We start from the raw sequence: 13,037 nt of genomic DNA on the forward strand, positions 1-13,037 counted from the left end.
CCACAACTATCTGAGTAAGCAACGGATACAACTGATCTGGCGCAAAGCCAAACGTGTTGACAGCTGCAAGTCTACTAGTTCTTTGTAAAATGGTTCTATAAAGAGATGAATGGAAGCTACTGCCCCTGCTTCTGCAGTTGATTCCTGAACACTTTGGCTTCTCTGCAACTCACAGCACCTGAACTCGTTCCCCAAAAATCCGAGGTCTCTTTTCCCCTCTTCTTGTTTTGCTTTTTCTTGTTTTACTGTTGTCTGCCCTTGGTGTTACAGCTTGAGTGTTTCTTAGCAAAAATCCTTTTCACTTTATCAGCTCTATAATAATTTAGTTAAAAAATGGCAACAAATTCGATGAAAATCGAAAGCACCCCAAGCCCAGATGTTGATGATGTTGATAGGATCAGTGCCCTTCCTGACCCTCTTATCTGCCACATTTTATCGTTTCTCCCAACCAAAGAATCTGTAGCCACCTCAGTTCTATCCGGTAGGTGGAGATACCTTTTCGCTTCGGTTCCTGATTTTGATCTCACATTTGAACCAACTTTTTATCTTGAACCCGAAACAAGTGATGATGAATCTCTTGATAGTTGGCGGCTCTTAAAGTTCTTGCATCTCACCTCTAGCATACTTCAACTACGAGATCTGACTCCCATTAGAAAATTTAAATTCACCATATTTAATTTCACCATCATTTGGGCATATGAAAATTTTCGGTCGACCATTGACTTGCTAATATCTACTACCCTTCTGTATGAAATTCAAGAACTTGAAATATGCGTGGAAGCTGAAAATGAACCATATGTAATCACTTGTCCTGGGATTTTCAAGTGTAAAAGCTTGGTTTATCTGCAACTATGGGTGCATTCGGATATCCCCAACTCTGTTTTCTTACCAAATCTTAAGGTTCTCCGCATGTATTTAATGGGATTGGCTGATGATTCTGTTCAGAAACTTATTCAAGGCTGCCCTAAACTTGAAGAACTAAGTTTACAATTGTATTCCAATCCTTTGGAGGACGAGGATTCAAATGATTCTAAAGTTGTTGGATTTTCCAGTCCTTCCATCAAGAAGCTGGAAATTCGACTGTGGGGAGGTGAGTATAAGATTGTTGTGGAGTCAAATATTCTTGAAAGTTTGCTTTATATTGTTGACAACTATGCTGGCCAGCATCAAGTCATCCTCAACGCCCCAAATCTTAAAGAATTCACCTATTGGGCCCCTGTGGCCGGAGTTAGCTTCATTGGAAACCTAGACTCTCTTGTTGCAGCTGGAATAGGAGTTGGGTGGCTTGATGATCAACTAACAATTCATGATGCTATTGATCATCTTTATAGGGCCCAAAAAGTGAAATCACTATCTATAAAACAGCACATTCTGGAGGTTTTTTTTTTTTTGCCTATTTTCTGTTTCGTTTTTTGTTTGGCGTTTGCTTTTTATGACTCTAAGTTGTTTTGGGTTTGCGTGAAGGTTCTCTATGGTTCGCAAGATTTCCTGCCAACTTTCAATAATCTGACTAGTTTGGAGCTTGGACCTGGCCACAATGGCCACAATGCTGGTGAAATTGATCATACCCTTGCTTGGAGAACACTACCTAGCTTGTTTGAAAAGGCCCCTAACCTTGAAGTTCTTACTTTTACTTGTGTAAGTCGTGATGCACTCTTTGATCACAAAAAATAATCGCGTTAGGCTTTTGAGTTTTAACCTACTTTTAATGGACAGATGATTTTGGACAACATCAGTGAAAGCAATGAACTTGAGAGTCTCTTTCTGGAGGCTCTTCCAGTATGCTTCGTCAAACAGCTGAAGAAGATCGAATTCAAAAATTTCAGCAATCAGGAATATGAATTCAAGCTGATTGAATATCTGTTGCAGCATGGAAAAGGTTTAAAGGATATGATTGTAGGTCAATTTTTAAGGCCTTCAGTTGGTGAAAGGATCTTGTCATTCAAGAGGAGCTCTGTGAACTGTAAACTCGTGTTACGGGAAGCTTAACTAGTATTCTAGCTCAATTTATGTTCAGCAGAAGCCTTTCTGCTAATGATTCTGTATTACCATTAGCAGATTTTATTGCTCCAGGTTTTGTTGGTTTGAGATCCAAGTATTGCTATCTGACTTGTTAATCTCCTATATACTGTTGTTTGCAAGACAGTTCCTGACTTTGTAAGATTTATTGTGAGAGATCTCATCTTCCTTTGTGTTGGGAAATACTGGCTCTTATGCATTAGCTTAATGTTATGGTCCCCTAATCTTTATATGCTATTAATTGGTCAAGGATAGTTTGAAACCATTTCAAGTTGAATCATGAATGTGACTTCAGCCTAATATGACACTGATACATCATATGGATCAAGTATAACAGCTTGATCTCATAAACTTGAATTCTTGCTCTTCTCTTGAAACTTGCTTATCTTTCTTTGGCAACATTTGTTTAATGGAATTGTTCTCTTTTCTACATGCTTTTATGGATTGCAACTTACAATATGTAAGATGGTAGGAGTTAAGTTAAAAGGGTTACTTAAGTGGATATATTAGTTCTGTTTAACCAAAATTAAGCAATTGTGAATGATCTAATTGGAGTGACAAGAATAGGGATGAAGTAATTTTAAGGTACCTTAGCTCCAAAAGGCATAGGTTTATATGGGCTCTTCTTCAAGCATAATCAACCCAAAATCATATCCTTATAAACACTACAACTAAACATGTCCTTATAACAATCCCAGCAAGTGTCCTTATAAACATGTCACAATCCCATCACAAGTTTCAATCTGTTTATGAAGCCTAAACTAATTTTGTGCCTCAAACAATCGGCTCAACTAAAAAGAGATCTAAACTAGGACACAATTAGTAATTTATTAAGAAAAAAATTAATTAAAACAATGTCAAAACACCATAAACTCATGGACGTACGCAAGTTCAGAACTCATGGAAGCACACAGATTGAATGTGTGATGGGATTGTTTCTTGTAGTTAAAAGACTACAAAGATATGAAAGAATTGAACATAGCACACCAATTTTTATAGTGAGAATTATGTGATTAACAGAAGAAGGAACTTGGTTAGCATTGGGCATGTTTTACAAGCATCTAACCAGCTAATTTCAAGTCTTTGTGATGCTGCACCGATATTTTTCACATGTAATCATCCAAGTTGTTTAATTTAATGAATAATAAAAGAGTTTATAATAATCATTTTCATTACTATATAAAAAATAACCATGAGTCTCGATACTTTGGAGTGTGTGTGTAAACATTTTTTGTGATTTTATTTTTTGTTATTTCAATTATACCCTTATTAATTAATGATTGAAGTTTCACATTATACTCTTTTTAATTTATTATGATGATTAAAATTCATTATATCGTATTTATTGATTTAGAAGAAAATAATAGTTGATGATGTTAAGCAATAGAGATTGAGCAGAAATTGATCTTAGTTTTTTATTGGGTTAGAACTATAAGCGCTAGAAAATCCATTGATATCGGTTTTTTTTTTCTCACAAGTAGATAGAAACACACACACGTAGTTAGAGTAACATTCAGGAAGTCATCAAAGAACGATCCAAAGGACAATTTAAGGAGGACCCACAAAGCAACCCGATTCAGCCAATTAGTGGCAGAACGGGCCACCTGTAGACTTTAAATTCAGAATAACTACCCCACAATCTTTCGATATGGGACGGGAAGCCCCTATCCTCCTCCCAAGCACAATTTCGCCACATAAGTGATTTTTTTTTCTCACAAGTAGATAGAAACACACACACACGGTTAGAGTAACACTCAGGAAGTCATCAAAGAACGGTTAGAGTAACACGGTTAGAGTAACACTCAGGAAGTCATCAAAGAATGGTCCAAAGGACAATCTAAGGGAGACCCACAAAGCAATCCATTAATATCGGTTTACTAAACTACTTTTCCCCATGATGTGATGGTTAAAGTAGGCATTTCACCTTCATAAGTATTAAAACAAATTAAATATATATTATTACTGCTCGGAATTGACTTTGGAGATATGTTTGGATTCAAACTTGATTTGAGTGTTTAATCGAGTTACTCAAATTCGGTTCGCATCTCGTTCCCCAATTTGCCCCTTGCTCTCGGCTTCTCAACTTTGTATGTCCCCAATTATACCACCTTTTATTCATTTTATTTCATAACAAACCACTAGATTTACATCACATCTGTACATGAAAAAGTAATTAATCAAATACTATTAAAACCAACTTCCTTTAGTGGAGTTGGCCACCACATTAATTGTGGGGTGGGAGGTCAAGGGTTCAAACCTTGCCTCCCATTAATGTCCCTCAATATGAGGTTTGTTCTAAATCCATACGGGTGTGTGGTGCACCCGTTTGGTCTGATGGTGGTTCAGTCCCCATCAGGTTCCCTGTCAGGATTGGGGGGCTAAATTGTAAATAGCAATAAATCATAACAGTTTCTGTTATTGGTAGTTAAGTAGCTGAATCAGAATGACGTCAGCATGTCAGTCTGTTAAGTGGGTTAGTGAACGTGTAGTTCTTCCTATATAATGTGCTTTCTACAATTTGCAGAGGTATGAAGAGAAATAACAGAATTGATTCCTCCTCCTCACGTTTTCATTCTCTCGTTCTTCTCTCTCTCAATCTTTCCTTACCCTTTCCCCTCTTGTTCTTTGTTTCCACAGCTGCATCGCAGCTCTAGCGCAGGAACTCTGCTTGAATTCCTGACAATTGGTATCTAGAGCATCGATCCTCGGATTGTTCGCAATTGTTATCAATGGCGGAAGGCACACGATTCAAGAATATGGAAGATCAATTGAAGAAGCAGGAAGTACGACTGCAGGAAGCTCTACAAGTCATTCTCTCTCTCCAGCAGAATCAACAAGATGTTCAGCAGCAATTGCGGGGAGAGATGGAAAATTCTAACCAGGAGATGAGAGCATTAATCTCTGGCATGGACCAGAAGCTCAACGCACTGATTCAAATTATGGCCAGAGAGAAGCAATTGGAAAGATCTGGATCAGCATGTGCAACATCTGGAGGTAGTATTGAAGGTACTGAGAGAGAATCAGCTGTATGCTAAGCTGTCTAAATGCTCATTTGCTCAGCAGAGGATTGAATATCTTGGACATATGATATCATCAGAAGGGGTGAGTATGGAAGAAGGAAAGATCAAAGATGTATTGGATTGGCCTACTCCCAACTCAGTTAAGGCATTAAGAGGTTTTCTAGGCCTCACGGGCTACTATAGGCGATTCATCAAACACTATGGTATCATATGCAGACCATTGACAGATCTACTCAAGAAGGATAGCTTCTGCTGGAATGAACAAGCAGCTGCTGCCTTTAAGAAACTTAAGCAAATCATGTGTACTTCACCAGTTCTCAGGCTACCAGATTTTGAGAGGCCATTTGTGATTGAGACAGATGCCAGTAATGGAGGCATAGGTGCAGTGCTGCAGCAGGACTGTCATCCTATAGCATACCTCAGTAGGGCTCTATCAGCAAGGAATTTGGGTCTGTCTGTTTACGAGAAGGAGTTAATGGCCTTGGTGTTAGCCGTGACCAAATGGAGGCATTATCTAGTTGGACACCATTTCATCATTAAGACTGATCACCAGTCACTGAAGTACTTGTTAGAACAGAAGTTAACTACACCCCTGCAGCACAAGTGGCTGACTAAGCTGTTGGGCCTGGACTATGAGATACAGTATAAGAAGGGCAGTGACAACACTGCTGCTGATGCTCTATCTAGGAAAACATTCTGTGGCCAGGAAGACCAGCAGGAGAACTCCTTCCTAGCAATTTCTGCAGTCAAACCCAAGTGGATAGAGGATTTATACAGAAGCTATGAAGGGGATGAGCATTGGCAATCTGTTATAGCTCAATGCTTGTTGGATTCACACACGGGGAGTGACTATCAGATTTTAGATGGCATCATTAAGTACAAAGGGAAACTGGTAGTGGGGTCGGCAAATGGTATCAGGAACTCCCTACTCAAGGCAGTCCATGATACTGCTCTGGGAGGACATTCAGGCCAGAGAGGGACTTATCAGAAGCTGAGAGCCTTGTTCCATTGGGAAGGAATGAAGCAAGATGTAATCAAGTTTGTCAGTGCTTGTGACGTGTGTCAGAGGTGCAAGCATGAAAATGTGCCTTACCCAGGCTTGTTGCAGGCCTTGATTATCCCTGATAAGGCATGGTCCCACCTCACTATGGACTTCATCGAGAAGTTGCCTATGTCACAGGGAAGGGATACCATTCTGGTGGTCATCGATCGTTTCACAAAATATGCACATTTCCTAGCACTCAAACACCCTTTTACAGCCACACAGGTTGCACAACTCTTCTTGGACAATATATACAAGCTCCATGGACTGCCAGTGTCTATTGTCAGTGATAGAGACAAAATTTTCACTAGCAAATTCTGGCAAGAATTATTCAGATTGATGGGAGTGGCACTACACCTGAGCTCTTCCTACCATCCACAAACAGACGGCCAATCAGAAAGACTCAATCAATGTTTGGAAAATTTCCTAAGGTGTATGTCCAGTGAGCACCCTACTCACTGGTACAAGTGGCTGCCTTTAGCAGAGCAGTGGTACAATACTACATTCCATTCTGGACTACAGACCACGCCATTTGAAGTTCTCTATGGATATAAACCATCACACCTACCATTGGGACCCTATCAGGATACAGTTATCCCAGGTGCCAAGGACCTAGTGCAGGAGAGAATTCGAATCTCTCAGTCCATTAAGGAGAAATTGGACAAGGCGCAGCAAAGAATGACTTATTTTGCCAATCAGCACAGAACAGAGAGGACCCTGGCAGTTGGAGATTATGTTTTCCTGAAGCTGCAGCCGTATAGGCAACAGTCCTTAGCCATCAGAAGGAGTCTTAAGCTAGCAGCTAAATATTATGGCCCTTTTGAGGTTTTGGAAAAGGTGGGACAGGTTTCATACAGGCTCAAGCTACCTGAGGGGGCTAGGATACATCCTGTGTTTCACATATCCTTGCTCAAGAAGAGGATTGGTCCGGATCAGCGCACCACCCCCACTATACCAGAATTTGATATGCAGGATCACTGCATACTGGAACCTGAGGCAGTGTTGCAGAGGAGGGTTATCCTCCGGAAGGATCAACCTGTGATCCAATATTTGATTAAGTGGTCTCACATGGACTCCTGTGAAGCTTCTTGGGAAGATGCATCTGTTATCAATCACCAGTTTCCTCAATTCCAGCCTTGAGAACAAGGCTAGTTATAAGGGGAAGGGATTGTCAGGATTGGGGGGCTAAATTGTAAATAGCAATAAATCATAACAGTTTCTGTTATTGGTAGTTAAGTAGCTGAATCAGAATGACGTCAGCATGTCAGTCTGTTAAGTGGGTTAGTGAACGTGTAGTTCTTCCTATATAATGTGCTTTCTACAATTTGCAGAGGTATGAAGAGAAATAACAGAATTGATTCCTCCTCCTCACGTTTTCATTCTCTCGTTCTTCTCTCTCTCAATCTTTCCTTACCCTTTTCCCCTCTTGTTCTTTGTTTCCACAGCTGCATCGCAGCTCTAGCGCAGGAACTCTGCTTGAATTCCTGACATTCCCCCGGCTCAGTTGGGCCATCCCATAGAGTAGGTTTTCCCTCCCCTTAGGAGTAGGAGTAGGTTAGGCTAGGCTAGATGTGCCGTTAAGCTAAAAAAAAAAAAAATACTATTAAACTTGGCCACCGCCTCTCCTGGTGGGGTGGGAGGTCAGGGTTCAACCCTTGCCTCCCACCAAATTGTCTGCCTCTCATGGGCAATTCGGTGGGTCTCAGCAAGCTTCCTTAGGAACTGATGTCCAGTACCCGCAATGGTCCGAGTCCCGTGGTTATCGTGTTCGAGGGAATGAGACTTCTCCTTCCGGGGCGGAGTGGGATTAGTCGGGCTCCGTAAGAATTGACTCGAACATCCACTCCGTCAGCACAAAAAAAAAAAAAAATACTATTAAACTTCGAATGCCAATCTTTGACCGAAAGCATACATATGGTGCTTGGAAATTCTTGAGCTGCTGCTTCTGCTTCAGCGGCTAGTTTCTGAACACTTTGGCTTCTCTGCAACTCGAAGCAATCAAGGGTTTCATAAATCTCAGGTGTTTCTTGTTCCAGCTTTTCCTTTACTTTTCTCTTCTGTTGCATGCCCATGTCTACAGACTCAGAAATTCATCTGATATTTATGTTGGCAAAAGATCCCTTTTCCCTTTATAAGCTCTGTTTTGGGAAAATTGACTAAAACCCCATTTGATCTTTTTCAGTAATCAAGAGAAATAACAGCATAGTTAATGATGATGAAAAGCACCCCAGGCTCAGATGTTGGTAGTGTTGATAGGATCAGTGCCCTTCCAGACCCTCTAATTTGCCACATTTTATCGTTTCTCCCACTGAAAGAATCTGCAGCCACCTCAGTTCTATCCACCAGGTGGAAATTCCTTTTTGCTTCACTTGCTGATATTGATCTCCAATTCAAGTCAACTTATAGGCCTAAAGTCAGAAAATCTGTCCTTGAGTTTATTGATAGTCAAAGGCTCATTAAGTTCTTATATCTTGCCTGGCGAATACTTCAATTCCGAGATGGGTTCCCATTACAAAACTTACACTCTCCGTTTTCTGGATTTATGAAATGGTTGATAAAAAGTTCCGATCGCTAATTGACTCGTGGATATCTGCTGCACTTTTGTTTAACGTTCAAGAACTTGAAATATTTGTCTCAATTCGACATTATGCAATAAATTGTCCCGGAATTTTCACGTGCAAAACCTTAGTTTCTCTGCGACTACTGGTGGATTCAGAAGTCCCCAGTTTAGTGGTTTTACCAAATCTTAAGGTGCTTCACATGTCGTTAAAGGGACAAGTTGTTGATTCTGTTCGAAGGCTTATTCAAGGTTGCCCTCTGCTTGAAGAACTGGATGTAGCATTAGACTTACAATCTGTGGAGGATGAGGAGACTAATGATGCTGAAGCTGATGTAGTTGATTTCAGTGGTCCTTCGATCAAAAGATTGAGAATTGAACTGTGGGGAGGTGAGTGTACTGTTCTTGTGGATTCAGGTGTTCTGGAACATTTGGCATATGATGCTCCTAGACATGATGGCGAGCATCAGGTCATCTTCAATGTCCCAAACCTTACACATTTTTCCTACTCTGCACCTGCAATTGGAGTTAATTTCATTCAAAACCTAAACTCTCTTGTTGAAGCTAGTATAGGAGCTGGATTGTGCAAGGATCAACTAAACAGTCGTGATGCTATTGATCATCTTATAAGGGTGAAAACAGTGAAATCACTTTCCTTAAGACAGGACATTCTGGAGGTACGTTGTCTTCTAATAATTTATTTAGCTGTTCTCTATAATTTCACGATGTCATATATTCAGATGATAAATCCTTATTGCTCTGGTTCATTTCCATGAAGGCTCTCTATGATTCCCAAGATTTCCTGCCGATTTTCAAGAATTTGACGAGCCTGACGCTTGTATGCAGCTGCAATCCTGATGAAACTGACCATATCCTTTCTTGGAAAGCGTTAGCTAGCTTATTTGGGAAGGCCCCTAGCCTTGAGGCTCTCACTTTTTGGAAGGTAAATATGATGCTGTGTTTTATCCCAAAAACCGTTTCATTAGGCTTTGCAGTTTAATCTTCTCGAATGGACAGGTGTGTTTGGGCAATGTCATTGAGAACGAAGAATTGGAGTGCTTGTTTTCAGAGGCTCTCCCCATATGCTTCATCAAACTTCTGAAGGAAATTGAATTTAAGTTTCTTTACAAGGAGGAAGAAGAATGTCAATTGAAGCTGATTGAGTATCTTTTGAAAAATGGGAAAGCTCTAAAGAAGATGACTGTTGGTCATTTTCTGATGCCTTCAGTTTGTAGAAGAATATTGTCATTCAAGAGAGGCTCTGAAGATTGTGAAATCGTATTAGACGAAGCCAAGAAGTATTTTGGCGATATCTGTGATGATCTCCAAGAAACGTTAAGGAAGGGATAGATTCTCTTTGTCAGAGAAGTAAATATTGCCAGGTTATAATTTATTTTTGTGTTTCGTATGCTGAAATGATTTACTACAAAAAACCGAAACCTGGTCTTGTACAGTATCATGTGTACTGCATCTTCCTATGTGCTTACTGTGTAGAAATCTTTGGTTCAAGGAAATCCAGTTTTTGCTGTCTGCTAGATTGGTTTCATTCTCGCTTTTTATTGAAATGGGATGTTAATAGACAGCTTGCAGTCATGAAATTTTTGGGAGAACGCTTGGTCTAAATTTATGTGAGCCATCAATTAAAAACAGCAAATTCATTCTGCGACGACTAACTTCACCTGTAATCTTTGACAGATGCTATTTAAAACATCTAGGAGACCCTTGAGTATTTGGTAATAGGGTATGCAAAACTGTTGAAATCTAGGAGACCCTTGATTATTTGGTTATAGCCTTAGGTAATAGAAAATCCATTGAAGTCTGCTTTCTACTTTACTTTTCCTTGACATATAGCTATAGTCTTCCGGATCTGTTGATAGGTTATAATTTGTTACTACATTTATAATTATTTTTCCCCTTGATTTTAGCCAAATATTGTTTTAATTGTCGGATTCTACTTATATTTGATTAATGGTGCCAATTGTAGGAAAAGAAACAAAACGTGATTAAAAGTGGCAATTTTCCAATTCATTGGATGGTGGCACGTTTGGGGTTGGTTTCCAAGTCCGAGTCGAATTCAAAGTAATTTTTGAAGGAAGATTTTGAAGATTTTAATCTTCATTATTAGTTTTAATATTGGATTAGAAAACTTGGAATATTTTCTTTTATGGTTTCTTTTCCTATTTAGGAGATTAGTTTTATTTGCTAGTAGACTTCAATTAGGAAACAAAAAATAATAAGGGAAGCCAGATTCCCGTTTGATTAGGACTTCAGCCAAAAAAACAAGAAAAAGAGCCGTGACTCTTTGGAAAAAGGAGAAGGCCGGATCCCGCGTGATTAAGAGTTGAAGGCAGCAACAAATTCGGGAGGAACAATTCGGCTGGAACTTAGGTCTTTGTATTTTTTCTTTTTAGCCGACCTTGGGGAGGACAATTGCTTTGATTTTGATTTTCGTCTTTGACTTTTCTTCCATGGCCGATTTGGCCAGGAACAATCTTGTAAACTTCAGGTAGCTCTTTCGCATGGTTGTTCTCCATTAATGGAGGACTAACCTCCTAATTCTAGTCAAGAGGACAACTGAAGACTTGGTTCAGCATTTACTGTGAGATCGAAATTATTTTAATCGTTTCCTCATTTATTGGTATTTATGTGTTTTCTGTTTTTAATTGTTATAGTCCTTATGTATGATTGATTAGTGCGCAATAATTAATTATTCATATAGGCTATTTTGCTAAATAGAGGTAATTGAATCCGTAATTGTTCGTTATCTCTATCTTAGTAGCAACTGGCGTAATTGGGTTTATGTCAGGGGAGCATACGATCTAGCTTAAACAAACCCTCGTAGCGTGTTTGTTAGTTAGGATTGGGCCTTTCTAATTATTAATGCAATCTAGAAATTAAATCCTACGATCGTATCTAGGGTTGTTTCCGGGTTAGAGAAATAGTTAACGGTCGTACCTTAACTATCGAGAAATTAAAGAAAGGTTGGTTGTTTATCGCGTGCATGACAACTATAATTAATCTATTGATAGATGTTGGAATTATCTGTGAATCGATGATCAGTGCATGAACCATTTCTGAAGTGCACCCTTGGCTAGAGCTCTCCCAATTATTTCTGTTAATTAAATTCTTTTTTGCATTTGAGTTATTTAGTTCATTAGCATTTAATACTAAAACTTACTCTAAAGGGAGCAAATTTCTCCCCAATCCCTGTGAATTCGACCCTACTCACCACTATATACAAAATCTGTATTTTTCTTGAGTAGGTAATTATTATTGTACAGGTTCGGCACCTGTCATCTGTTCATGTAATTTATCTACTCAAAACTAGATCTTTTAATTGCTACATACGGGAAGTGAATAAATTTAAAGCAAATGGAGGATCAAAGCCTATCAAAACACAATTAATCTACTATAAGAGGCTCCCACAATGTCCCTTGACAAGGAGTCCTTAACAGGGGCAGTGGACGAGGAAGGACCGTTGGGCCTGGTTGCAAACTCAAACTCATTCTCACCAAAACATCTGCACACTGATTTTCTTTCCTTCAAAAGTGATCTAGCGTGTGCACTGCCATCTGTAATTCAATAGCTCTTGAATTTGCCAAATAAGGTTTGAATGCGCTTGGACAGTTTTTTGGAAAACCAAACAGATGGCCTTAGATAAATTCTACTTTATTTTGACTGTAAGTCCCAAGCCATTAGAAGTCGTCTCCATAAAGCCATAATTCTGCAATAAGGTTTGGCACGAACCCAATATTTTGGGAGATTTACTATTCAGTGTGAAAGATTGTATGCCATGTGTTGTCACGAACCAAAATGGTCCCAAAAAAAAAAAAAAAAAGCAAGGGAGGAAACATCCTAGAGTGCAAATATTTGTTGAACTTGACTAAGGAGTTATTTTCCTAGACATGCCTGGATACTGTCATACTTGTCCCTAGATAATGTACTAGAATTAAGCAACTTACTTTACACCAAACATGATTCAAGATCTTAAGCAATAACTAACTTAAAGTGAAAATACAAATAATAGTTGTCATTTTTTTTTTCATTTTAAACATACACTGATTTACACACATAATAGTGCACGGCAGTGTTCTTGATCTGCCAAAGTATGGCAGGATTGGCATTCGGCAGTAAGTTCAATTGTTTCCAAAAGTGAGTCCTAATGCAACCAAAAAAGGAAGGAAAACAAATGGTACCATAACTTCCCCTAACCCATTTTTTATCTTCGATTAGCCCCTAACAATGAAAAGTGCATAATTTAAGGATTCTAGCCCTTTAGACGTAAGTCCAATCGAAGTCGAAGGGTATTTTGTCTAATCATAATCAAAAGCATCGGAAGCAGATGCTTATTCTGTAAGAATGTCTGAGCAGAACTGTTGGCCACCCAGTGTTTTAGGGC

At 39.2% G+C, this 13,037-nt stretch overlaps 2 protein-coding genes across 2 annotated transcripts; both read left to right on the plus strand.

Moving 5' to 3' along the window:
- The first annotated feature begins 333 nt into the window (after positions 1 to 333).
- On the plus strand, positions 334 to 2,117 carry LOC113760158 (F-box/LRR-repeat protein At4g14103-like). Its single transcript, XM_027302730.1, has 4 exons — positions 334 to 1,377; positions 1,465 to 1,638; positions 1,717 to 1,963; positions 2,059 to 2,117. Exons 1-4 carry the CDS (start codon positions 334 to 336, stop codon positions 2,115 to 2,117), a joined length of 1,524 nt encoding a protein of 507 aa, XP_027158531.1.
- Positions 2,118 to 8,040: 5,923 nt separating this feature from the next.
- Positions 8,041 to 10,108, plus strand: LOC113749892 (putative F-box/LRR-repeat protein At5g41840). Its single transcript, XM_027293770.1, has 3 exons — positions 8,041 to 9,315; positions 9,417 to 9,581; positions 9,656 to 10,108. Exons 1-3 carry the CDS (start codon positions 8,629 to 8,631, stop codon positions 9,986 to 9,988), a joined length of 1,185 nt encoding a protein of 394 aa, XP_027149571.1. The 5' UTR covers positions 8,041 to 8,628; the 3' UTR covers positions 9,989 to 10,108.
- The last annotated feature ends 2,929 nt before the right edge of the window (positions 10,109 to 13,037 follow it).

Source organism: Coffea eugenioides, chromosome 1 (genome assembly GCF_003713205.1).
Source record: "Coffea eugenioides isolate CCC68of chromosome 1, Ceug_1.0, whole genome shotgun sequence".
Classification (NCBI taxonomy): Eukaryota; Viridiplantae; Streptophyta; class Magnoliopsida; order Gentianales; family Rubiaceae; genus Coffea; species Coffea eugenioides.